The sequence below is a fragment of the Sceloporus undulatus genome, chromosome 2 (assembly GCF_019175285.1).
Source record: "Sceloporus undulatus isolate JIND9_A2432 ecotype Alabama chromosome 2, SceUnd_v1.1, whole genome shotgun sequence".
NCBI classification, from domain to species: domain Eukaryota; kingdom Metazoa; phylum Chordata; class Lepidosauria; order Squamata; family Phrynosomatidae; genus Sceloporus; species Sceloporus undulatus.
This window is the reverse complement of record NC_056523.1, coordinates 330,483,146-330,509,363: the sequence shown is the minus strand read 5'-3', so window position 1 is coordinate 330,509,363 and position 26,218 is coordinate 330,483,146. Positions and strand designations below refer to the sequence as shown.

At 42.1% G+C, this 26,218-nt stretch overlaps 2 protein-coding genes across 6 annotated transcripts in view; one reads left to right on the top strand and one right to left on the bottom strand.

Moving 5' to 3' along the window:
- LOC121924166 (myogenesis-regulating glycosidase-like) overlaps positions 1-26,218 on the top strand; it is a 718,305-nt gene that overhangs the window by 496,204 nt on the left and 195,883 nt on the right. The window lies entirely within an intron of this gene.
- Positions 1-26,218, bottom strand: part of DNAI1 (dynein axonemal intermediate chain 1) — a 202,341-nt gene that overhangs the window by 159,388 nt on the left and 16,735 nt on the right. For both annotated transcript variants that reach the window (XM_042455324.1, XM_042455325.1), the window contains exons 3-8: positions 18,594-18,692; positions 17,487-17,567; positions 11,869-11,995; positions 8,788-8,921; positions 7,547-7,666; positions 3,687-3,746 (exon numbers count right to left, since the gene is read on the bottom strand). In XM_042455324.1, coding sequence (XP_042311258.1) covers positions 3,687-3,746; positions 7,547-7,666; positions 8,788-8,921; positions 11,869-11,995; positions 17,487-17,567; positions 18,594-18,692 — 621 coding nt within the window. The remainder of the gene's footprint in view (positions 1-3,686; positions 3,747-7,546; positions 7,667-8,787; positions 8,922-11,868; positions 11,996-17,486; positions 17,568-18,593; positions 18,693-26,218) is intronic.

The window sequence follows — 26,218 nt, the reverse complement described above, 5'->3', positions numbered from 1 at the left end:
AAACAAGGTAATGAATAACTACAATGAACTGCTTTACAAATACTAATTATTAGGAAACAAATAACTCTTAAAACAATTGTTCTAAGCACTGCTGATATGTAGCTGGCAACAATGAAAAGATCTTCAGGAAAGGAGATACAGTGGTACCTCGGGATACGAAATACCCAGGTTACGAAATTTCCGGGATACGAAAAAATCCCATAGGAAATAATTGTTCCGGGTTACGAATGTTTTTCGGGTTACGAAAAAAATTCTGGTGCTTTTTTCGGCTTTTTCGCACAGAATCGCGGCTTTTCCCCATTAGCGCCTATGGCATTTCGGCTTACGAAGGCTTTTCGGGTTACGAAAGCGGCCGCGGAACGAATTAATTTCGTAACCCGAGGGAGCAGTGTACCACAAATGTGGAGAGGAAGAAACAATCTCTATGTCTGGGAGGAGTGGAAATATACAGCTTCAGGTGGCCTACCACAAGAAAACTCTAGCTCTTATCTGGGGTTTGTACCATCACACTCCTGATTCAAATCCAGTGGAGTTATTTTTATGGTCACAGGAAAAGAGAAGAAGGAGCAAACAAACAAGGAAAGGAAAAAGGGTTTAAAAAGCATTGCTTTGTATAAGGGCAGCCACATGAAAAAGGGCAGAAATCCTGTACCTTTAACAGTTGTGTGACATCAAAGAGTACAGTGCTCCTGTACCTTTAACAGTTGTATGATGTCAAAGAGGACAGGGCTTCTGTATTTTTAATAGTTGTGTGGTGTCAAAAAGGACCGGGCTCCTATACCTTTAATAGTTGTGGGTAAAGGAGAAATTTCAGCAGGTGTACCTTAATGTCATGCAACAGCTGCTGAAATTCCTTCTCCACAACTATCAAAGGTACAGTAGCCCTGTCCTCCTCTTTATGTGGTCACTCTATTTTATATTCATAGAAGAATAGAATCATAGAGTTGGAAGAGACCGCAAGGGCATCCAGTCCAACCCCCTGCCATGCAGGAAATCTAAATCCAGCCTCTGTTTAAAGACCTCTAAGGAAGCAGACTCCATCACTCTCCAAGGGAGTTTGTTCCACTGTCGAACAGCCCTTACTGTCAGGAAGTTCCTCCTAATGTTGAGGTGGAATCTCTTTTCCTGGAGCTTGCATCCACTGCTCCGGATCCTAGTCTCTGGAGCAGCAGAAAACAAGCTTGCTCCCTCATCAATATGACATCCCTTCAAATATTTAAACAGGGCTATCATATTACCTCTTAAACTTCTCTTCTCCAGGCTAAACATCTGAGAAGAATCTACTTGAACACCCCAAGGTGAGATTAACATCTACTCACCAAAGAGCATTCTTGGCTATGGCCCCAACGATTTGGAACAAGCTTCCGGAAGAGCTTCAACTCATTCCCACCTTGGATGCCTTCAAAAAGGCGCTGAAAACATACCTCTTCCAGCAAGCACATCCTCCTGATCTTTTATCGACTCAACAAGTTCTCTACCTCCCGATCAGGAGTCTACCTCAGTCTGTGATGAATTTTGATATTGTACTAATTGTTTTTAGATGGGATATGGTTTTATATTGTGATTTTAAATAATTGTTATTAGTATTATTGTGTTTGTATAATTTTGTTGGAATCCCGCCTCAATCCGTCGGGAGAGGCAGGACAATATAAATAAAACCTATTATTATTATTATTATTATTATTATTATTATTATTATTATTATTACTATTAAACATCCCCAGCTCCCTGAGTGGTTCCTCATAGGGCATGGTTTGCAGACCATCATTTTGGTCACTCTCCTCTGGACACGCTCCAGTTTCTCAATGTCCTTTTTGAATTGTGGTGCCCAGAACTGGACACAATATTCCAGGTGGGGCCTGACCAGAGCAGAATACAGTGGCACTATTACTTCTCTTGATCTAGACACTATACTTTTATTGATGCAGCCTAAAATAGCATTGGCCTTTTTAGCTGCCGCATCGCACTGTTGACTCATGTTCAACTTGTGGTCTACTTAGACTCCCAGATCCCTTTCATATGTTGTCTCATTCAGCCAGGTGTTGCCCATCCTATATCTGTGCATTTTATTTTTCCGCCCTAAATGCAATACCTTACATTTCTCTGTGTTGAATTTCATTTTGTTAGCTTTGGCCCAGCTTTCTAGTCTATTCAGATCATTTTGAATCTTGATCCTGTCCTCTGGGGTATTAGCTACTCCCCCTAATTTGGTGTCATCTGCAAATTTGATAAGTATGCCCCCAATTTTGTCCTCCAAGTCATTGATAAAGATGTTGAATAACACTGGGCCCAGGACAGAGCCCTGTGGGACCCCACCGGTCACTTCTCTCCAGGATGAAAAGGAGCCATTGTTGGGCACCCTTTGGCTTCGGTCAGTCAACCAATTACAAATCCATGTTTGTATGAATGTTACCAGACTGGAAGGAGACAGAAAGAGAGAAATGTGGGGTTTTGTTCAACAGTTGAATTCTCCACTATATTCCACCAAAGTTAACAAGCTGCTCCTCTGAATCACGTACAACTGTCTGAGGAGACGTCTGCCATTTAGCTGGAGCTCTGCATTTATTTCACCACTCCAATTACAAATGCAGGTGTGTCATTAGGGACAATTTGGGTGTAATAAAGAGGCACCCCTCTCTCTTCTTCCATTTTCTCCAACAAGGGAGAGCCATGGAATCCATACTTTCTCTTATGTTCTGCTGCATGTCAGGTATAACAAACAAATCAGCAGTAATTGAAACAATTGTCACAGGAACTAAAAGGAAAAATAAATCAATTCAACTTCTCGGCCACAATAATTTAAAAAATAAAGCAAAATCCTATAACGGGTTGAACTCTATTTCCACACTTCAGTGGTAAAGTTCACTTCTCTTAATGGCATTATGTTTCCAAAAAGGTAGATTAAAGAGACAGCTCCTGTCCTTTCAGCTCAGATACACTGGGGAGATTCTGCAGTTCAGCATCATTGGAAAGCCCTTAATGGATGTGTTTTCATTCACACCAGCCACCGAAACTGGCCTCTATGTTTTATGTTGCTGGCTATCATTTGGTCTCCTAGTGGTAAAACTCCTCGGGAGTTAATGTCTTTATCTGAAGCATTAGAAAAGGCAGGCTGCAATCCTATACCCCCTTGCCTGGGGATCAGCCCCATTAAAGTCAATGGGGCTTATTTCTGAGTAAAGATGGATAAGCTTTGTGCTGTTGACATTCTGCACTTGTAACTCAGTGGATAAGAGACCACTATTGTGGGTATTCAACCCTTTAGAGAATCCAAAGCTGAAGACAGAGATGACCACTGGGCCACATGGAGTGAGAGGGATTAGATCAGGGATAGGCAAGGTGTAGCCCTTGGGACACATCTAGCATTTAAAACCCCAAAGAGTAGCTCCTGAAGGTTCCCAGTAGCCCACCCAAAACAATGTAAAATTTTAGTCCAGTTGTAGGGGGAATCTTTACCTTGAAACTAGTCAAAAGCAACTCAAACCAGCCACAAACAGTCAAAAACTGGCTAAAATAAGAGAAATTGCATCTCTTCTGGTGTATTGAAACAGATTGGTGTGGTCTACCAGGTGGTCAAAGGGGAGAAAAATGGATCTCACCTCAGTTGCCTACTTCTGAATTAGATGCATGGACCCCCTGAGCATGCCCAGAGTGAACACAGATGACTTAGCAGGAGGAGCATTTACCTGGTTGGCAGTATCAGAGAAGGTGGCTCTGGGTGGAGGCTCCATCTGACATGCCCTATCCTGAAAGAAAGCATTTTAAGCAGCACACAATTAATATGGTTGTTAGTGGGCATCCCTCCCCGAACGGTGCTCAAAGCATGCCATATGGAGAGGGGGGTGACTTGCCAGGGAAAGATGGTCTGTAGGACTGTGGGTAGGGCAGTAGAGAAGATCATCCGTTATTTCTTTCCCAACTTAAGAAGAGGGGTCCTCCTGACACTGAGGAGATGGGGGGAGGGGGAAATAACACAGAATTGGGAATTGTATGCATTCACACATCCCACAGTATTGGAATTATGTGCAGAAATTATTCTGCACAGAAATACAGGTTGTTGGGTTTTTTGCATCAAAATATGGCATTCTTTGCATGAAACTCTCTACTATTTCTATCATGAAAAAATAGTATGTTCTACACAAAAAGCTCCTCGCTATCAGTTTTGCACATGTGTTTCTGGGAACAGGTTTTTTTGTGGGTTTTTTTTGCATGAGAAGGATGTTTCTCACATAAGAATACTACAACCTTTGTGCAAAACCCCCACATGTATTCCTGCATAGAATAATTTATGGAAACATTTTGGGATGTGGGAATACCAGTCAAAAACTATGCAGAAATATTCTTTTTCGCCTGTAGTAAGGAGAAAACGATGGAAATTGTTCTTCCTTGCAAGAGAGAACTAAATAATTGAGTGTTCATATCCCTAGCTGTGAGTGTATTGCTGGTGCTTCAGCGTTTACTATCTATGCCATGCATTTTCTTCTTAAGTAGAGGTGATGTTTAAGGTAAGGAAGTCTCCCTTGATAAGAGTCTAGAAATGGAGGTATCATTTTTGCAAATTTGTTGTGAGTTTGCTTCAGGAGAATAGTTTTATAGTTCCCCTACCCAAAAATGTGCAATGAATTGTGTTGTAATTTCATGGAGAGGACAGGATCCCCATCTGACCCACAGGTGTCATTAGGGGGTGCGGATAGTACACCTGGAAGGGCTGGCATGGCTACAAGGTGAGTGAGAAATGGTGTCACTTTCCTTTCTCATTCACCCAGCAGCCAGACCCCAAACGGGCCTACCAGATGCCGCAGTGCCACTCCTTTGGCAGTGGCCACTGCTGGGAAAGACACTGCCTTCCATTTGGAGTCTGGCTGCTGGGCAAGTGGCCATGCCCAGCCCCAAATAGACCCTCTGAAGGCCACAGCAGCCTGGCCAAGTAGTGCCCAGCCAGCTGGGAGGGCAGGTGAGCAAGGCAGCGGTAGGGAAGGCAGTCGGACCCCCCTCGCAACCCTTTATGAAACCGGTCCCAGGTGACACCAACCTCAGTGATGCTACTGATGTGACCCACACAACCCCCTTCCTGTGACTTCAACCCTTCTCCCTTCAGCACTGGGCAGGACACCCCTGTTCTATCTCCTATCAGTGATTTAAGATAAAAGAGGACTTAAAGGCATTTAAACTTACAGCATGCTACTCTCTAAGTACCTTTAAACTGAGAAGGTATTTAAAGGTTTATTAATTTTATCCCGCCCTTTCCCCAAAACTATGACTCAGAGCAGCTTACAATATTAAAAAACAGTACAATTAATATTTAAAATTCACCCTGCAAGCAGAAACTGTGTAAATCAAAGAAATTAGTTTTTAAAATCCATCTCTGGCTCTGAGCTCCCTTTCTGTGACTTTGAGTAGACATATACAGATTTAGACTATGCTTTGTATGCCTGAAAACTGATTGACTGGGGCTTATTCTGAACAGGCATGAATCAAAATTCAGCAGAATTACAAATCACAGTATATGCCATGCCTTTTGGAGCATTGCGTACTGCCCCAGTTAGAGATGAGATGCTTGCTGTCCTACAGCAATCCTCTGCAACCCCATGGGACTCATTTCAGCCTCGGAAATATATTTTTCTCCTCAAATCCTTCAGCACAGTTTTTAGCTGTACCTCTTTCTTTCTTTCTTTCTTTCTTTTTTAAACTTCTCTAAGATTATTATTCATCTTGCATATTTTTTCCTCATTCTTGTAGAACTTTCAGGTTCTGAGGAAGTACACCTTTGAACAATGGATGGTTGAGAGAAACAAGGGAAACATTAATCGTCACCTTTTGGCTTATTAGCTTCTCTGATGGATGTGGCTAGCCACTGCTGGGGTAAAAAGCCAGGCGGCTTCATTCAGCAAGGCATTTCTAAATTAATGTCCTTCCAGATTCCTTGATGTAGAAAGGCCATTCAGAAAACCTCTGCCCTGGTCACAATTTGATCTGTTTCTCCAGATACAGTTTAGGAAAGTGCACCAATTACACAAGAGAATTACTGAATGTTTTTAACAGTTCTATATTGATGAGGGAGGAGGTGGACCTCTGCTTTCACAGGTGATCCCAATCTAGCCCATGGAGGGCCCTCAGATGTTCCTCACCCACCCGGAAGCCCAACCCTTTGAAGTTGGAAAGGCAAATGGGGTGAGAGAAATCCTACTGTTATTTCCGATAAGGCGTACAAAATTTCACGGCCCAATGCACAGCTCCCTTCCCAATGACTGAGGGAAGATCTTCACATCTGGAAAGTCTTTGAAAAAGGAAAGGGGAACTTGTCCAAAGAGTGATGCTCTTTCAGTCAGCAAGTATGACTAATACTCTTCCTTGCCCAAGCATATGCCAGTGCCACAATTTCTTCTTGTGGATTGCTTCTAAGAAACACTGATCTGGGACAACCACATTGAAATAGATTTGGAAATGGATCAAGATGAGTGCAAAAGAAGATATACTGCTGTTCAAAGGTTGTGGGAGGATTTTACAGCAAAAAAAGCTCAACCCCTTATCCAAGGTAGCAAGCCCCAAACCTCAAGGAAGATTGTCTTTGGAAGCCCTGGTATCTTTCAGAGTTGAGTGTGTGCATCCTAACTCAGCAACAAGGCCAAAGGTGCAGTTGAAAAGTTATATCAAGGATGGGAGTCGTGCAGCCCTCCAGATGTTGTTAGTTTGCAACTTCCAGCAGCCCTAGGCAGCATATCCTATAGAGAAGGGCTGCATGATTCCCATCCCTGGTTTACACAATGCGTACATGTAGCTAGACAAGGGAGATGGCTGTGCACAAAAACAAACATTTTCTGGACCATTCCTGGCATCAAGGCCAACAAGTGAGAGAAGAGAAGTTTACCATTTCTCAGAGGCATCTCTATCATAAGTTTTCTTGGCAAGATTTATCCAGAAAAAGTTTGCCATCGCCCACCTCTGAGGCTGAGAGAGTGTGACTTGCCCAAGGTCACACAGTGGGTTTCCATGGCTGAGTGAGGATCAGGACCCTCCTGGAGTCCTAGTCTGACACTTAGAACTTTATCACATAAGACTAAAATGTGGGATTTTAACAGGATAAAAGCATTTTTGGCTGATACTTATCACACAATGTCTTGTCCAATCAGCTGCTGCATTGCATTCCCTTCATTATTGTAGTGCACCTTTTCATTGATGGGCAAAACCTGTCTATAGGCTTTGCAACCATGGACCACCAAAGCACTAGCATGTGGGGAAATGTGATAAAAAATAATGCCAAACCAGTATGTTTCCACTCTGAAACTAGTGCGATTGTGGTAGGACAACAAGCTGGCATAATAAAGCCTTTAAACTACTACAGGATGCTGTCTTCTACCAAGAGGTCCTACCACACTCACTATCCACTGGATCCCAGAAACTGGGCTCCAGAGTAGCAGCATTACTCTATGCTATTCAGGGTCAAATGCAAAACCTGATAAATCTCCATGAGATAATCATTTCCATCAGTGAGTAACCATAGAAGAAGAACCTCAGGGGTTGTGAAGGACCAGCACTGACAGCCTACCCTCACAGGGTTGTTGAAGGTCTGAGAGGCTCTCTCGCTGAAGTTAAACTGGTTGGTGAGCTTTCGTTCTTGCGCTGGCCGGGGACGAATCTGTTCTTCTTCTTCTTCTGGGGCTGGTGCCTAAAACAGAAGAAAACAGGGGTGAGCTGAAGATTGGCATGAGACACATATTTCAGGGTGGATATTCTGCGTACAGTTTTAGAATTTAGTGGAAAGAACCCTTGATTGAGGGACTGGACCTCTAATAAGCCTGACAGGGAAGAACTGGAAGCTCACTGTTTTGACAAAAGCATCCAGAGATGAGCAATATATGTGACAGATCCCTTTATCTTGATTGGTCCCAAAACTCCGACTCCAAGGGATCCTGCCACTCACCCTGCCCCTGTTCCTCCAGTTCTTTCCTTGCCATTGTATTACTGGGCTGCAGGGTGACCCTGTAAATGTGGACTTGTGGTTATGTTGTTGTGTGGGTTCTTTAGTTTGGTATGTGCCAGCTAGAGACAGGTTTAAAACAATAATAGAAATTATATTCTCATACTGTGTTTAATAGATTTATTAAACACAGTATGAGAATATAATAAATTCTAATATTCTATTCATTATGCTCCCCAACATCATATAGGCAGTTCTCCCTTCTTGTTCAAATCCAAAACTCTGTCTCCATTAGCTTTAAACCCTGTCTGTTTGAAATCAAAATCCTGTGTGTACTAACTTCAGACCCTGTCTCAAATCTAAAGCCTGTATGCAGTAAAAATTGTTATTGCATTTTGGTTTTGCCGGAGTGTTGTTTCAGCATTTTAGAAAGAAAGACTCAATATATTTTAATAGACAGAGGCTTGACTCTGGAAAGATTCAGGCTGCTGTGACAATGCAGAATTCATGCAGTTTGACACCACTTTAACTGTTATGGCTTCATCTTATGGTATCCAGGAATTTGTAATTTGTTGCGGCACCAGAACTCTCTAACTATAAGACTAAATATCTCACAAAACTATAAATCCTCCCAACCTAGAATCACACAGTATGTGTGTATATATATATATATATATATATATATACACACACACACACACACACACACACACACACCCCACTCACTTCCATGCCAGCATTCCCTGAAGATGCCGGCCACAGATGCCGGCAAAACGTCAGGAAAAACCTTTCTAGAACTTGGCCACATAGCCCAAAAAATCCACAAAAACTATGGATGCTGGCTGTGAAAACCTTCGACTTCAGCTTACCGGTTCAGCAGATTTTTCTCCTTCACCTTCTCCTTCACCTTCTTTTGCTTCACCTGGTTCCTCTTCCTCTTCCTCTCTAAGTTCTTCATCCAGGGCTTCAAAGTCCACCACAACAGATGAGACAGGACCTGCAGCTGCAAACAAAACAGACAGGGAGGGAGATGAACCCAACACGTCAACTGTTTAAGGGCTCACAGAGTCCCTTATCCTTGGAAATGCTGATTCCTCTCTTTTTTGCAGACAGAAAGAGGCACTGGACTGGCCCTCCATTTTCCAGCCAGAAAGACTGGAGCAGAGAGACAGTGGCCCTGTCCAGATTTCAAAAGTTGCACAGCAGACTTAAATGGAATGAAAACTGGAGAGGGCTCCTGTATAAAAGAAGAAATTTCAGCAGGTGTTGCCTGATGGTGTGAGAAGCTTCCATCCATTTCTTTATTTATATCCTGCCTTTCTCCCAGACTAGGACTCAAGGTGGTGTACAAAAGGCAGAAATTTACAATAAAAGCACATATAGTTAAAATATATATTCAAACACTGAGATTAAAACAATATCAAGCTAACAGCATAATGAAAAACATTTAAAATATGACTTTAAAGCAAAGATTAAAAATAGTATAGCACCCTAAAGAGCTCTTCCCTCATTAACAGTCAAGTCTCAAAGGCTTGTTGGAATAGAAAGGTCTTAACTTGCTACTAAAAAGGCAACAAGGAAGCAGCCATCCTAGCTTCCCTTGAGAGGCAATTCCAAAATGTAGAAACAATCACATAGAAAGCCTTCTCCCACATTTCCACAAAACGTGTCTATGTAGGCAGTGGGATAGAGTGAAGTGCCTGCCCCAAGGATCTCTGATCTGAGGGAGGCTCACATGGGAAGCTAACGTCCTTGAAAGATATGGTCATAACCAGCAAAGGAGTTGTGCCCAGGGGGAAAAAACGGTAGAAAGTGATTTCGTTGCAACATGGAAGTTGTGTGCACCCTGTAACCAGCAGCTATTAGCAACACCTCTTCTACTTGACTCAACCCATTAAAGGTAGAGATGTCCCAATTTTTCATCCAGGCAACCCTCTGTTCCTTGCTCTCATTTTGAATGATTCCACTCACCTTTCTCGTTTAGCAGAAAGTGAGGGGCATGGGATAAACCTCCATGAGTCCCTTTTGCATCCTCCACATCAGCCTGATATGTCCATGAGGCAGGAGGGATAAAGGAGCCCATTTCTCAAGCCCCATGATGACTTTATATGGAAAGGGGTCATAGTCATACTGACCAGAGCCTCCTCTGCAGAATGCCAACAGGTAGGCAATGGAGGGTACTGTGTCTATCATTTGGAGGTACTCTTGAACTCAGCTTTGAACCTGGAGGCCCAGGTCTCTGCAGTGATGAGGAGTGCTTTTGCACATTTAAAACTTGTGCACCAAGTCAGTGGTACATGCCTTGGTTACATCCTGTTTGGACTACTATAATGCGCTGTACTTGGATCTGCCTTTGAAGAGTGTTTGGAAACTTCAGCTGCTCCAAAGAGCTGTAGCCAGACTGGTAACTGGGGCAGGTTACAGAGGCCACACAATGCCCCTGTTGAAACTGTTCCACTGGCTGCCACTTTGTTTCCAGGCACAATTCAAAGTGTTGCTTATGACCCACAAAGCCTGATATGGCTCAGGTCCAGGCTATTTGGCAGCTTATATATCCCGAGAGGGCCTTCTTGGTGGCTGCTCCTAGACTCTGGAAGTCCCTTCCCAGAGAAACCAGAATGTCCCCCTCTTTGCTGTCCTTCCGCAAACAGGCTAAGACCTTTTTTGTTCAGACAGGCATTTAAAACAGAAAGCTTTTAAAGAATATCCTGGGGATGATGTGTTGTTTTAATGTGTATGGATTTAAAGTATTTTTATCTTTTTAATTGTATTTTATATTTAAACGAATGATCTACTTTAATATTACAATAGTTTAATTCCATTTTTAATTGTCACTTTTGTAAGTTTTTAATTGTATTTTTGTAAGTATTTAATTGTACATTTTTAGACTGTAAGCCGCTTTGGGTCCCAATTTTGGGAGAAAAGCAGGATAGAAATTAACATAAAAGATAAATAAAATATCTAGCATCTGGGCTGCATGAGTGGCAGCCGGCAGTGACCGGAGCAGATTAACTGCCCTTCTGGATCACAGAGGCTTTTGAGAACTGAATATGTTTAAAGAAAGGGCTTTTAGCAGGATGATATCTTAGTTATGAAGAAAAGGAGGGATATTATTATTAACAACAACAACTACGAGCAGAATGGTGTCGTGGTTTGAGTGTCGGATTAGTAGTGTGGGAGACCAAGGTTTGAATCCTGCATTCTGCCATGGAATCCCACTGGGAGACCTTGGGCAAGTCACTTAGAATGGAGCCAATGGCAAAGCCCCTTGGAACAAATCTTGCCCAGAAAATTCTAGGAGAGGGTCATCTTAAGTCAAAGTCCACTTGAAGGTACATAATAATAACAACAGCAACACTGTTTAAAACTGATTGCTTTCTGTTTATTGATTACGATATGTTAATCATAACAAAGATAATTCAATGTTTCTGCTGGGCTTTGGAACAGTCTTCAAAGATAGACCTAATTACTATATAAAGTTTTAGTTAACTAGCTATATTTTAAAATGCTGCTTCTAATTCCTGCAACATGAATGTCTGGCCAGTAATTAACTTCATTTTGTATATGATGTTATATTTTATATTTGTATGATGAGTTTTTCCTATAAGAAAACAACAGGAACAATGATACTAATAATGAGAGCCACCAGGTGCCACTGGAAGCAGGCAGAGATCACACAATGAACCAATGGGATCATATAAAGTTAATGCAGAATGCCCCAGGTTCATTTCTTATAATCCTCCATTAAAAGGATTTAAAAATATAAGTGAGGAAAAGATGTTAAACCCCATCTCTCCCCCCACCCCCCCATTATACAAATCAGCAGATCTCCAGCAGCATTCCCCAACCCTAGGCCATGAGAAAAGCATTTCTTCCAGTCAGCAGACACAGACTGTCTATTCCTGGTGTGTTACTTCAGAACCTGTTGTCTGCCAGCTCACAACACTTACCAGAGATCTGGCTGTCCCTTACGCTCTGCCTCCGACCCTCATCTGAATCTCTGGAGATCAGGTTCCCACAAAGGGAGAAATGAACAGCAACTTGCTCCACGACAGTGGTTTGTTTGTAGACTCTCTCCTAAGGAAGGAAGGTGTACAGGATCAAGAGAGAGAAAGAGAGAAGACAAGTGCTGCTGATCTATTCATACTTATAAGAGGAAGAAGCAACTTCTGAAGGCTGCTCATTCATCCTCACCAATGAACGAACGGGCCAACATCCTAAATCGCTCCAGCATTAGTGCAAATATTCTCTGGCACAGTTATGTTACACAACCCCTAAACTGAATGCCAATGTTGCAAAATGTATGTGGATCAATGGTCAATGCACATGGCTGACTATTCATTTATTTAATGTGTACCCTGCCTTTCTTCTACCATGAGACCCAAACCAAATTCAGGCAAAATCTCATGTTGCAGTGTTCAAAGAGGCAGGGTGTGTTCACACACTACTCTTTGTATTCTAATACACTAAACATGTGGAACAGTCCCACATGCACAACTCCACTTACACTGCAATAAACTATATGCAATCACTGCGCACTGTACAAAAATATAACTCTGGATGCATAGCGTAGCTTATACCTGCACATGTCACTAACTGGATGTACCTGCCAGTGATGTATAAGCATTGTGTGAAGTGCAGACCTTGTGACCTTGGTTCAGTTCCAACCATCACACAATTTTCTTGTCCATTTAGGAATTGCTATAGATAAGTGGAGGTAAAGTGTGTGAATTGCAGACAGGAGGTTGTAGCTTCAGTCCCAGGTGTGGCTGGGATGCTGCCAGTCAATACAGATATTTATTGAATCAGACCAAGGGAGGGAATCACCCTCCAGATGTTGTTGGACTACAAATCCCAGCAGCTCAAGACAGCATAAATAATGTTGAAGAATGCCAGGAATTGCAGTCCAAAACCATCTGGAGCACCACATGTTTCTGACCCTGATACAATAATAATAACAACAATAACAACAACAACAACAACAATAGCAGCATTTATTTATAATGCCATTTCCACCAAGGGGCAGAACATCAAACATATATAATCAAAAACAGATGGTAAAACACAGACAATAAAAATTCTAAAATGCTAAAATAACATGTTAATATACTAAAACAACTCCTTATCTGTTACTACCCATCTTGGCAACCTTAGGTACATTCAACATGTTAGATCTAGATCTAATCTGCATTTCAGAAATAATGCATCTTGACACTGCTTTAACACCATTGACTTCCACTGAACTTTGGCTCAGTCCTATGGAATTCCCGGATTTGTAGTTTGCTGTAGCACCAGACTCTCTGAGAGAGAAGGCTTAACGTCTCACAAGATTAAAATTCCCAGAATTCCATAGCCTTGAGCCATGGCACTTAAAGCGGTGTCAACGGATTATTTCTGCAGTGCAGGTCAGACCCTAGAGACCTGTGATCTGACAGACAGAATGCTGCTTTTAACATTTCATACAAATCAGACCGTTGTCACTTCTTGTAAGACTCCAGAACATGTCAGGTCAGTTCCAGCGTTAAAGGAGTCCATCAGCATTCAGTGCGGGAATACTGTGTCAGCTGACTCTCCCAGACAATTAAAACATACAGCATAAAGCCCTTGTAGCCAAGCCAACTCACCTGTGTATGGTTGCATCTACCCTGGAGAATTAATGCAGTTTGACACTGCTTTAACTGCCATAATGCTATGGAATTCTGGGATTTGTAATTTTAAGATATATTTAGTCTTGTCTGTCAGAGAGCGCTGGTGCCACAGCAAACTACAAATCCCATGATTCCATAGGATGGAGCCATGGCAGTTAAAGTGGTGTCAAACTGCATTAATTCTGCAGTGTGGCAAAAGCCTGAGCAGTTTTTCCTCAGTGTGAGGATCCTGCCTGCTTTTTATGAGACTGCAACCCGCAAACTGTAATCCCCAGACCCTAGACAAGTCATGTTTTTGGAATATAGCTCCCAAACCAGCATGATCAGGGGATTTGGGGATCTGTAATCCAAGAAAGTAATTTTCCCAGCCTCTGGTAATTCCTGCTTGCTTTTGGCCTTTTATCTGCTTTGATGCTTTGAACTCTGTCTTATTCCTAGTTTCTAATCTGTGCTTGCTTTTTGCTCCCTTTGCTTCTTGTCTGCCCAAACTCCACCTGATTCTTGTCCATCTGCACCGGAGCTAAACTCCCATTACAAGCCATTTCAGGGTTTAGCTGATGCCTAGCACTGCTGCCTGGCTGTCAGTGGCTTAGATGGTAAGCAAGCATGGCCTGATTTTTATTGATCTGTAAACCACTGGGGCAGTTTTTCAGCTGAAGCAAGGGCTAAAAATACTTTAAATAAATGTGCTATGCCAGAAATGGCAAGTGGTATTCAATACAGGAAAAAGATTCTGGATCTAAATAACATATCTCAGTTTTCTACAACTGGAGAACAGTATTTTAGGAGGGCAATTTCCCCCTCAATTGCTGCAGCTTAGAAAAGCAACATCTGACACCTTCAGCATCAAGGGACAAAATTAAGGATCACATTTTCAGCCTGAGTAAAATGTTTCAGGTTTTAATAGTTATTTTGGTGCCTTGTGCATTTGTCTTAGCTACCTTGAAGATGCCAATAAAAAGACCGATGTCAATAAATTACAGTGGGACCTTGGTGTCCACAGACTTGCCATTCGTGAATTTGAACATCTGCAGACACCAAGCCTGCCTTGTGTCCAATGGCAATGCATGCACATGGCCGTGCCGCCATTAGGGATAGCCCCCCTTGTCCCCAGTGGCGCTCGTGTGCATGCACCGCCATTGGGGACAATGTAACTTGAGCATCCATGGATTTTGGTATCTGCAAGGGGGGGGGGGTCTGGATACTGAGGTCCAACTGTATTTAAACGAATGAACTAATAAACCTGTCCCGAGTATTCTATTTGTAGATTAGGAATCAATTTTCTATAACAAGGATTATCTAACAACCTCAAAAAAATCCCAGCAACAGTGTTTTCTTATACTGTGAGACTGACTTCCTTTAATTGTTTGAAACTATGCTCTGTAGGCACCAGTTTAAGATGTGCCTGCCTTCCAACTGTTGCCCATTGTTGTCCTGTGGGCCAACCAAGGTCCAGTGAGCTGCTGGCTGGCCAGGAAAAGGAAGCGATGGTGGTAGGAAGAAGAGGAGCACATGGCTTTTACTGCCCTTTCTTGGCCTGGTCAGCAGTCCTGCCAGTCATGGAAGGGGCTGTCAAGTGGCAGCAGCACTTTACCCCACCAGTGATGGCAGCAGGTGGAAGGCAGAGGAGCCCTGGCTAGTGAAGGGGGTGGCCAGGGGATTCTGGGGATGGACAAAGAGTGGCCGCCCCACTGGATATTTACCTGTCTCTGATGTGTCACCTGGTGTGTTTCGCACCCACCCTAGTGATTCCCCTAAATATAAGAAGTAGCTTTCCAATGAATGGCAACAGAGACACCAATATGGCTTCACAGAGATTTCTACATAGAGAACTGATCCCTGGGGGCAGGCAGAGTAGGAGACAGACAGTAGGTGTTTGCATCTGCCCCATCTTCACCCTACCTCTCCCTAGGATGAAAATCCATGGGTTAGGATTTCTATGCTATTTGATAGCTTCCATCAGGCTGACCTGATAGAAGACTTTTCAATGCTGGAAAGCCCAAACGGCTCTCTCATATTGTCATTGTGTGTGTTCTTTTTTAGTGCCACCCTTATTTCATTTTAAAGCATTTATATGCAAACTACCTCAAAGAAAGACAATGCATTAAATATTTAAAAGAAGTTTGCTGAATGCCTAAATATTTTATATAATATTTTTCAAAAGCACTTATATGCTGCCTTTTTAATTAAAAAATAAATAAAGGTGGCTCGAAAAGAATAGCACACATACACACAAACACAAACACAAACAGGGGAGTAGAATTCAGAGACTTAGCTGTGTTAGTCCAGAATATCAGTATGCAAAGGGATCTTGTAGCAGTTTTGAGACTATTGTAATATACTCGGCTATAAGTCAACTTCATATATAAGTCAAGGTCAAATTTGGAGGCTAAAATTATTGCTTTTGATATGACATAATAATAATAATTTAATAATAATTTTTATTTTTACCTCGCCTTTCCATAAAAAATGATCAAGGCAGCTTACAAGGGTTAAAACATCACTAAGCAATACAGGATAAAAACAATTACAATATTACAATTACAATATAAAAATTAAAACGTTACTACAAAGTGGGAACAGGAATCAATATAAACCACACATAACAAGGGCAAGGAAATGGAAAAGATGATCGAATTTAACTGATCCGGGATCGGTAGGGAAAACAGGGGGAGAGAAAAACAGAATGAATTAGCTAAGGTGGGAATGCCAACCGGAATACGTGCGTTTTTAAGTTTTTCTTAAAAGAATCAAGCAATGCAGCAGAGCGAAGTTCTATAGGGAGCTTGTTCCAAAAGGAGGGGGCAACGATGGAAAAAGCCCTCTGTGATGTGGATAAGTCAAGGAGAAAATTTAGGGGCATGTAAGAAAGAATCCAAAGGATGAACCAAAAAAAGGCAATGCCAAAGCATTTACAAAATTCCAGCAGACATAACTGTTTGTGCTCACCGTAAAGACTGGATGGATGGGAGAGTGGTCAATGCTTCTAGAACAGATTAGATTCTTGCCTTTCACCAGGGGATGGTTCGCGTGTGTGTGTGTTAAATAAACATACACACAACCAACCACACACACACACACACACACACACACACACAAGCTGAATTGGTTTTTGGGGGTTAATTTTTTGATAATGAAATTTCTAGACTTATACATGAGTATACAGTAACTGTGCAAAAGAAACTGTAGCATAAGCTTTCGTAGATTTGGTCTACTTCCTCAGATGCGGAGTGCATTTGAGGAAGTAGACCAAGTCTAGGAAAGCTTATGCTACAAGTTCTTTCACACAGGGGCTATACAGATGGGTGGCATGCAGCTGTCCCTTTTTGCCCTGGATTGGTGGTGCTGAAACCGCATGCAGCAGCACTGATCCGCTCCTTCTAGGGAGCCATAAGAAACTGCCCCAAGCAGCTCCCTGGAAGGGGCATCATAAGTGGTGCAGTGTGGCATCATGGTCACTGCACCATAGTGGCATCATCATAGCATGCGCCGTGTAAATGGGCACATGCATCAAAATGACAGCATGGAGGCAAGGTCACGGCATCCAACGTGAGGACGCTGTGCTGTGACTCCACCCACAGGACGTCACAAAGTGCCAGTCTGTATCCCACCACAGTCTCAAAGCTACCACAAGATCCCTTTACACACAGAAACAGTACAAACAAATGATGGAACTTGAAGGTACACACATATTTTATATCTGATGTTTCACAAAATCAAAATAATCAAGAGGTGATTTTAAAAAACCTATGACTTCCAAATGCTAAAGGAAAAATTCATTTTCTGATTCAAAACTGTTGACTGGTTTTGGTGTGTTCCCCCCTCCCTATTGGCCTGTTTTGCGTGGGATGTGTGTTTGTTTGTAGCAAACAAATGGTCCACATTTTCCTTAAGAGTTCAATGAAGGGGAAAATACTTACTTTAAAATTGTATCGGACAATGTTCTGTGGAGCATGAGGGTTGTTAGCAGTCAGAATCCGGGTGATCTCCTCTTTCAATTCCTGTGGCAGAGAAAAGTTAACTCAAACACAGTCCCCTCCTCATGAGATTAACGTTTAGAGACCTACTGTAATTCTTCATAACATTTTTGTTACAATCAGCTTCTGTTAAATGGGAAATTTTTCACACCTGAATCAGGTTGTGGGAACTGTGCCTGGTGAGCAATGGAAACTTAACACACACACACAAAAGTTCTTTTGAAGAAACTACACTTGTAGAAACTTGGTCTTTGTGTTATAGCATGGTAAGTAAATATAGAGCTTTGAAATGTTATTGTTTGAACTATGATCCTTCAAATCTTCTTGTGTCCATTCGGAGGATTCGAGGAGCTATAGTCCAAACAAATGACTTTTCCCTACTCTGAGCAAGGCACTGAAAATGTTCCTGCTTATCAATGAGCTTTGCTTTGAACAGAAGCACTGGAAAGGAATCATGGTTCTCCAATAAATCACAGCTGTAATTTCTTATGTTTTTTTATGATTTACTTACTTGGACATTTTGTAAGATATAGCTGTGTTAGTCTGTAAAATCAGTATGCAAAGAAATCTTTTAGCACCTTTGAGACTAACTAAAGAAAGACATTGGGAACATAAGCGTTCATAGACTTGAGTATACTTTCTCAGATGCATGTGGTGAAGTGGAAAGCTCCTGCTGCCAACTTCTTTCTTTCAGTTAGTCTCAAGGGTTCGTTGGACATTTTCTGTATTTCATCCTGTGGGTTCACAGCTGATTAGAAATCATGGCTTGCTTGAGTACAACTATTGTGTATGTTTTTAATTGTATTTTTTAAAACAACAACAACAGTAAACTGTTTTAAGTTCTAGCTGGAGGGGGAACAAGATATAAATAATAATAATAATAATAATAATAATAATAATAATAATAAATTATTATTATTCACCTAGTGAAATGTTGGGCTGAATGAGGTTTTGAACCTGGGGCTCCCCTGTCCATGCCTGATGTTGTATATACATTCTACAGGACTATTCAAACAGACTCTAAAACGATTCCAGTCCACATTTACTCACAGCATCTGTCAACTCCAGCTGGTCCTGGGGCTTGAGCAATGTCTTGGCCTGGGACCATTCATCTGTCCCCTCTCCCAGATCGACACCACTGTCGTCATCCTGGAAGAACAACAAACAACAGAGCCAAATGATGAGCCCTCTATCTGACCAGAGAAATACGACATTAATTCTATTATCAGTGCTACATTTATGAACTAATTAAGTATGCTCCAGTTTAGAGGTACAGATTATGAAGGCTCTCTAAATACCAAAAATAACAAAGGCTTCTTCAAATTCTGTTAGATTAATGCATATTTTTGCTAATGCTAGAGGGTCTCTTAATCCTGATATAAATTTCTGCTTCAGTGTATTTTAACCTGGCCCTGGACACATACCAACAACCATGCTAAACCTCTGGATGATTTGGTCTGAGGCTGCATCTGCACTGCAAAAATAATATACTTTGACACCACTTTAACTGCCATGGCTCTATGCTCTGGAATCCTGGGATTTGCAGTTTGTTGTGGCACCAGTGTCGTCACTACAGGGGTGCGAGGGATGCGGAGGGCACCAGGCGACAGCCTAAAGGGGGGGTGACACCACTGTTCCTCAAACCCTACCTTTTGGCAGAAATGAGATGTGGCATTCACTTTCTTTCCTTTAAAATGCTTTAAGAGATGGGGAGAGTGAGGCGAGGCTCAGAGGGAGGAGAAAGGAGAGGACCTAGAACTTTTTAAAATTCAAATTTGAATATTTTTTATAAAATCAAAATTTTGAAAAAATATTCTTTTAAAAATTTCAAAAAAATCACATTTTAACAAAATATTCACTATGTATATATAAATACATGTAGGTTGTGTGCATGATATTGTAATCTGAAGGTATAATTTTAATGTTGCTAGTTTATGTCACAACTATTAGCATGACATTCAGTGGTATGTGGGAATTACGATTTACGAGTAACATGGGTGCAAAAAAAGCATTACTAAGGCTTCTGTACAATGTGAAATAGGAGGATATCAATGGGGGGGATGACACCATGAATGACTGCACCGGCTGACACCAACCCTAGGGACACCACTGTGTAGCACCAGAGCTCTCTGACAGAGAAGGCTAAACAACTCACAAAACCACAAACCCCAACATTTCACAGTATTGAGCCATGGAGGTTAAAGCATTATTTCTGTGGTGCAGATGTAACCTAAGACAGGGATTTGACTCTAATATGTTTGGGATTTTTTAAAAAAAAAAAAAGATTATTGCAGAGGAACCTGATATAGGTTTATAAAATTATGCTGACAGGAGAGATAATTTTTTCCTTCACTTTCTCAAACTTGGATCCATCCAGTAAAATGAAAGTCTTTCTTTACTCAACAGATAATTAATTCATAGAATTATCATACATACGTTATGGGGATGGCCATAGGCTTCCATGGCATTAAAGGAGGAGGAAAGTTCTACTGATCATGACTGTCCAGACTAGCAAAATGGAACCTTTGCTCCCAGGACCACTATGTTTCTGTACCAGCTGCAACCCTGTAGATGCTACAGGGAACATACAGGGGAGCAGTGCTGCCTTTATACTGTGCTTATGAGATTCCCAAAGGCATCTGGTTAGCTACTCTGGGAAGCAAGATGCTGGATTAGGTGGACCTTTCTCCTGAGCGAGAAAGCACCTCTCTTATGAAGAAAGATCCACACTGAAATGTTTGGAGGTTTTTAAACAGAGGCTGGAGGGCCATCTGCCGAGAGGTGCTTTGATTGTGTGTCCCTCAATGGCAGAATGGGGTTGGACTAGATCTCTCCCAACTCTATGATTCTATGAAATCTGAAAACCATCCCCTAACAGTGAAGAAAACGTGCCACTTTGACAACTGGGTTCAGGACATGCTCTGTTCCTTGTTGTGACACCATTAAGTATAACTGCAATGGTTCCAAGGAGTTGTTGTGTGCCTTCAAGTCATTTTTGACATATGGCGACCCTAAGGTGAGCTGATCATGGGGTTGTATTGAAATAATTTGTTCAGAGGGGGTTGTCTTTGCCTTCCTGATCCCCCGGTGTCCTAGTCCAAAACTCAAACCACTACTACACCACATTGGTTCTTCTAAGGAATCATCCCCACATTAAATGACTAACTATCACTGGGCTGCCTGTTCTTTGTCATATGAGATGCTCCCTACATGAAGCTTGGTTGGGACCATGTTTATTCAAATTTTGGTCCATCTCTCAAAGGGGAAAATTAAATAGCAGGAAAGAAAAACATTCTACTCTGGACAGGTAGTTTTGCCTCCCTGTCGATGCACATCTCTCGCTTTATTTATTTGGAGTCAAAATACATTTGTTAAAAAGCTTACATTTAAAGTATTATCCAATGGTTTATAGCAGACCAAACTCTCCCTGGTGTCTCATAATGTCAGCATTTTAAATGAAATTTCAAAAAAACAGCATCTGCCAATGAGCTGTCTTGGATCCACAAGGGACACAACAAGTTGCAACAAGAAGCCTTGCCCGCAAATGTGCACAAAAGAATTTGTGGAACAAATTTTGTGCCACAAACAGAGAGAGATTTTATTATTTGAAGGGGACAGCTTTTGATCAGGAAGGTACCATAGACAGAACCCACATGGGCTACGGTTGTCAAAGTCACTCCTATTAATCATTCATTTCCTTTCTTAATTTTTTATCCATTTAATCATCTTGATTTGAAGAATGACACTTTCAGCTCCCCGATGATGCTCCAGTTCCTGAATTAGTCATAATTCAGCACATAGCGCACTGATGGACTGTGACTGCACAAGGTAAGCAATTTCAAGTGTCGCCTGTGTGAGATGGTTTAAATGTGAAGACAAGCAGGCGTGACACGCTTGACAGAGAGACGTTAACTGTAATCTAGAAAACTTATCTGGAACTGCAGTGCAGGGGAAAAAATGCCTCTCCTCTTTTACCCTAATAAAATAACTCTCCCAGGCTGAATCTGCACTACAGAAATAATCCAGGCTGACACCACTTTAATTGTCATGTCTCAAAGCGGTGGAATCCTAGAGCTCTCTGGCAAAGAAGGCTTTAATCTCACAAAACAACAGTTCCCAGTTCCACAGTATTGAGCCATAGCAGTTAACATGGTGTCAACCTGGATTATTTCTGGAGAGTGGATTCAGCCTCAGAGTGGTATAAAGAAGGAAAAGTTCTCACAACAAAGCTACAGTCGCTCCTCCTTTCTCACGGACTTGAGAGAAAGTTGCTCTTCATATGACACGGTTTCCAGAACCTTCACCATTTGGGACACGCTCCAACTTTTCCACATCCTTCTTAAATTGTGGTGCCCAGAACTGGACACAGTGTTCCAGGTGAGGCCTGACCAAGGCACTATTACTCCCCCTGATCTAGACACACTCTGTATGTGTTTCCAGAGAAGAGCACTGTCACTTATTTATTTATATAGACCCTCTTCAGATGGGCCTTTGCGGCGCCCCATCACATGCTAGGGGTTGGCCGAGGGTGCACCGTCCAAATTGGCCTCACCCCTAGCATGTGACGGGGGCATCAAAATGGAGGCGCCCTGTACACACAGGCACCGCCATTTTGATGCGACGGACACTTAGCGTCTGCATGTCCTGGCGTCATAAGGACATCACAAATGCACCATTGGCGCAATGCGACGTCCTTATGGCGCCGCAAGAAGGACCCGCTTTTTGTGGGTCCTTTTTGCTGTGCAAGGGAGCCATGCGGTTTTTCACCTGTGGCTCCCTTGCGCAGCAAAACAAGGCATGGGCAGACCAGACCGCCCTTTTTGGGTGGTCTGTATCCCTCCTTAGTATATTTATTTGTATCCTGCTCTTTTCTCAGGACTGGGACTCAGAGTTGGCTTCACAGCATTAAAAACAGTACAATTGAAAACATTTTTTAACAAAAGTACATTAAAAAGGAAATAAATTATTACGGTATTAAAACAGATAGTCATTAAAAGAATAAAACATATTTTAAAAAGATAAAACTATATATAGAGAAAAAATTGTATCAAAATTTTTAAATTGGTCCAACATCCCCGCCTATCCTTATAGCAATTCCTTAAATGCCTATGTGAACAGGTAGGTCTTCATTTGCCAGTGGAAGGCCATCAAGGAGGGAGCCGTTCTGATCTCTCTGGGCAGGGAGTTCCAGAGTCTAGGGGCAGCCACCAAGGAGGCCCTCCCTCGCGTCCCCACCAACCGTGCTAATAAGCTGTGCTTTAGTGCTGAGAAACAGAGTGCTAGGATATGGCTATTTCTGCTGGAAAGCAGGGATTTTCTTTTTTCCTTCAGCAAAGGGCTGCACCCTCGGCAACTCAAGTGAGTAATATCAGGGCACCTCTGTTCTCCCTATTAAAGAAGGGATAAAACCCTGTACGAAATCACACACACACACACACAACTTGTTTACTCTTCTAATTTTGTATCTAAAACTATTTGTCCTCAAAAGCCAATCCTGTTCATGGCAATGTCTTTTTTTCTCTGAGTGCTCCTACACTCTCACTCTGGGCAACTCATTGCAGTAAAAAAGCACAAGTTATTTCTTGCTGTTGCCTGCCATACCTTCTGTTCCACATATCTGCCACTTCTCATGGTCTTGTAGGCTATACCTCAGTAGTCCTCAAACTTAAAGTGCATCTATACTGTAGAAATAATGCAGTTTGACACTACTTTAACTGCCATGGCTCCATCCTGGGATTTGTAGTTTAGTCAGGCACCAGCACACATTGGCAGAAAATCTAAAGACCTTGTAAAACGACAGACCTCGGGATTCCATAGGATGACATGATAACACTCAAACTGTCAAACTGCATCATTTCTACAGTGTGGGTGCACCCTTAGATTCCTGACCAATTTATTGATTCTGTGCCACTGAAGCCACAACTACTGGCAATGCTGCCACTAAATTGGTAAGACGGTGAAAGCAACTGAAAGGAATTTTAAATTTTCGAATTGTTAGTGATCTGGGGCACCAAGTCATTGATTAAAATGAGTTTGGGAGCTTGAGGTCAATTTCTGCCCTTTGCTTTGCAAGGTTGCCATGAGCTGAATTTCAAGTAAATCTCTCTTTCTCTCCACTCTGTTTTTCCCCAGCCAGCATTGCTTAGACGGGTGCCTTGTAAGGATGCAGCCGATGCAGAAGCTAGGGTCTTAATTGGATCTTCCTATGCATGACTGCTCCCAGCAAGGGTGAATGGAATATTGATCAAAGGATTGCTCCATTCACCGTCCAGCATACATTCAGAGGCAGAGAGCAAGCTGGTCTCTGGGGAACCCTCCCTCCAAACAACAAGGAAAGGACTTCAGGGGATGGATGCAGGTGGGGGAAGGAGCTGTGATTCCAGCTTACAGGGCAATGTCTAAGTTTCGCATTGCTTATGCTTTCTGCTGTGTCCGTAATGTCCTTTTTATTGATGCAAAGCCATATGCAAACATACCTCCCAACACTGATGATTCTAAAGCCTATTGAGCAGATTAAAAAATAATAATCTTACATCAGCCATATGCCTAATACCAAGTCCACAACAAGCACATCTTTAATAGGCATGCTAGTTTGAGTTCATTTTCTTTTTTTAAAACAGATGGGTTCAGATAGACCACAGGCTTTTAAAAGAAGGTTTTGTGAGAAAACTCAACTGCATCCTTTAAAAGCTTGCTCAGAAATTCCATCTTGGAGGCTGCAGAGCCTAATTTCAGCATCTTCCTCCTCATCCTTTGAATAGCATCCCTGTGCTAAGGCAGTGAAACTTTCTGCTGTCTGATTTGGAAACTGTCATCTGATATGTCCTTTCTAATGGCTCAAGGGTTGGCCTTCTTCCGTGATGCCTGTGAGTTCAGATTACATCCAACATTGATCTTATTCCACATTTCCTCTGTTTTCCAGGGTAGGAGCTGTTCACTTTAATAATAATAATAATAATACATTTTATTTATGTTTCCCTGCCTCTTCCATTGGATTGAAGCTGGGTTACAGACTATAAAACCATTACAAAACTATTATAAAATATAAAACAATATAAAAATACAATCTATATTAATACACACTCATATCGTATAACATACATATCCAGGGTAAGGCAGAGGATCAAAACAACCAACATGTATATCTTATTCTTCGGGGGGGAAAGCTTGACAGAAGAGGAAGGTTTTTAGTCTCTTTTTGAATGTATCCAAGGCGGTCACAAGACGGAGCTCCTCGGGAAGACTATTCCAGATCCATGGGGCTGCTCTTGAAAAGGCCATCTGGGATGTGGAAATGTATTTGGAGGATGGTGTTACCAACAGATTCTTCCCGGATGTTGTAAGTGTGCGGGGCAGATCATATGGGGAGATGCGGTCCCTCAAGTAACTCGGGCCCAAGCCATGTGGGGCTTTATAGGTAATAACCAACACCTTGTACTGTGCCCGAAAGCGAATAGGAAGCCAATGAAGATCTCTCAAGATAGGTGTTATATGGTCAAACCTAGATGCACCAGTGACCAATCTGCCATGTTTTGTACTAACTGAAGCTTCCGGGCTTGATTCAAGGGTAGCCCCATGTAGAGCGCATTACAGAAATCTAAGCGAGAGGTTACCAGAGCATGTACCACGGTTTCAAGATCCCTTTGGCCCAGGTAGGGTCGCAGTTGGCGTATCAACCGAAGTTGATAGCAAGCACTTCTGACTGTCGCGTCTACTTGAGATGTCAACTGCAGAGACGAGTCCAGAAGTACTCCTAGACTGCGAACTTCATCCTTCAGGGGAAGTGTGACCCCATCCAGGACAGGTGGATAAACTTCCTTCCCCGGGCCTGGGGAACTTATCACAAGTACTTCCGTTTTCTCTGGATTCAGGCTGAGTTTGTTTTCCCTCATCCAGCCCATTCACAGCAAACAATTATCTCAGCACAGTCCTTTTTAAACTCTTGAACAGGAATGCTCCAAGGGACTGCAAGAAGAAGAAAATTTTGCCCCCCATCTTCTTATTTGCAAGGTGTGCCATAAACCTTTTTAAAAACATAACTTCAACTTTGAAACTGTCTTTCCAGCTGAGGTCTCTTGGTGGTACTCAACTGCACATACTTATATTTCCTTTTACTCTGTCTTTTCAAAATCCTGCACACTGTTGTTTACTTTATACATATGTTTTACCTTTTTCTGAGAAACATGCTTCTATTATGAGTTTATTTTAATTGCGAAGCAAAAGACTAGTAACCAAGATCCTGCATTGAAATGTTGTTGTTACTGTTGTTATTGTGTGCCTTCAAGACATTTCCAAATTATGGTGACCCTATCACAGGGTTTTCTTGGCAAGATTTGTTCAGAGGAAGTTTGTCATTGCCTTCCCTTGAGGCGGTGAGAATGGGACTTGACCAAGGTGGATTTTGTGGCTGAGCTGGGAATTGAACCCTGGGCCTCATTCCCACTACCTTTTAAACTGGATCGTGATTCAGTACAAACCGGTTTAAATGAGCATGGTTCCCACTTAATCCAAATCACTGAAGCAATTCCAAAAGGGGGCCATGCTCTAGACCCATTTAAACCACGTATTTTTGATGCGTTTTTCCCCACTTCTTTTCAACTAAATTGATCTATTTTTCAATAAAGCAATTCAGCCCAAGTGTGAACCAGTGCGGATTTGAATTAGCCCCATTCTCT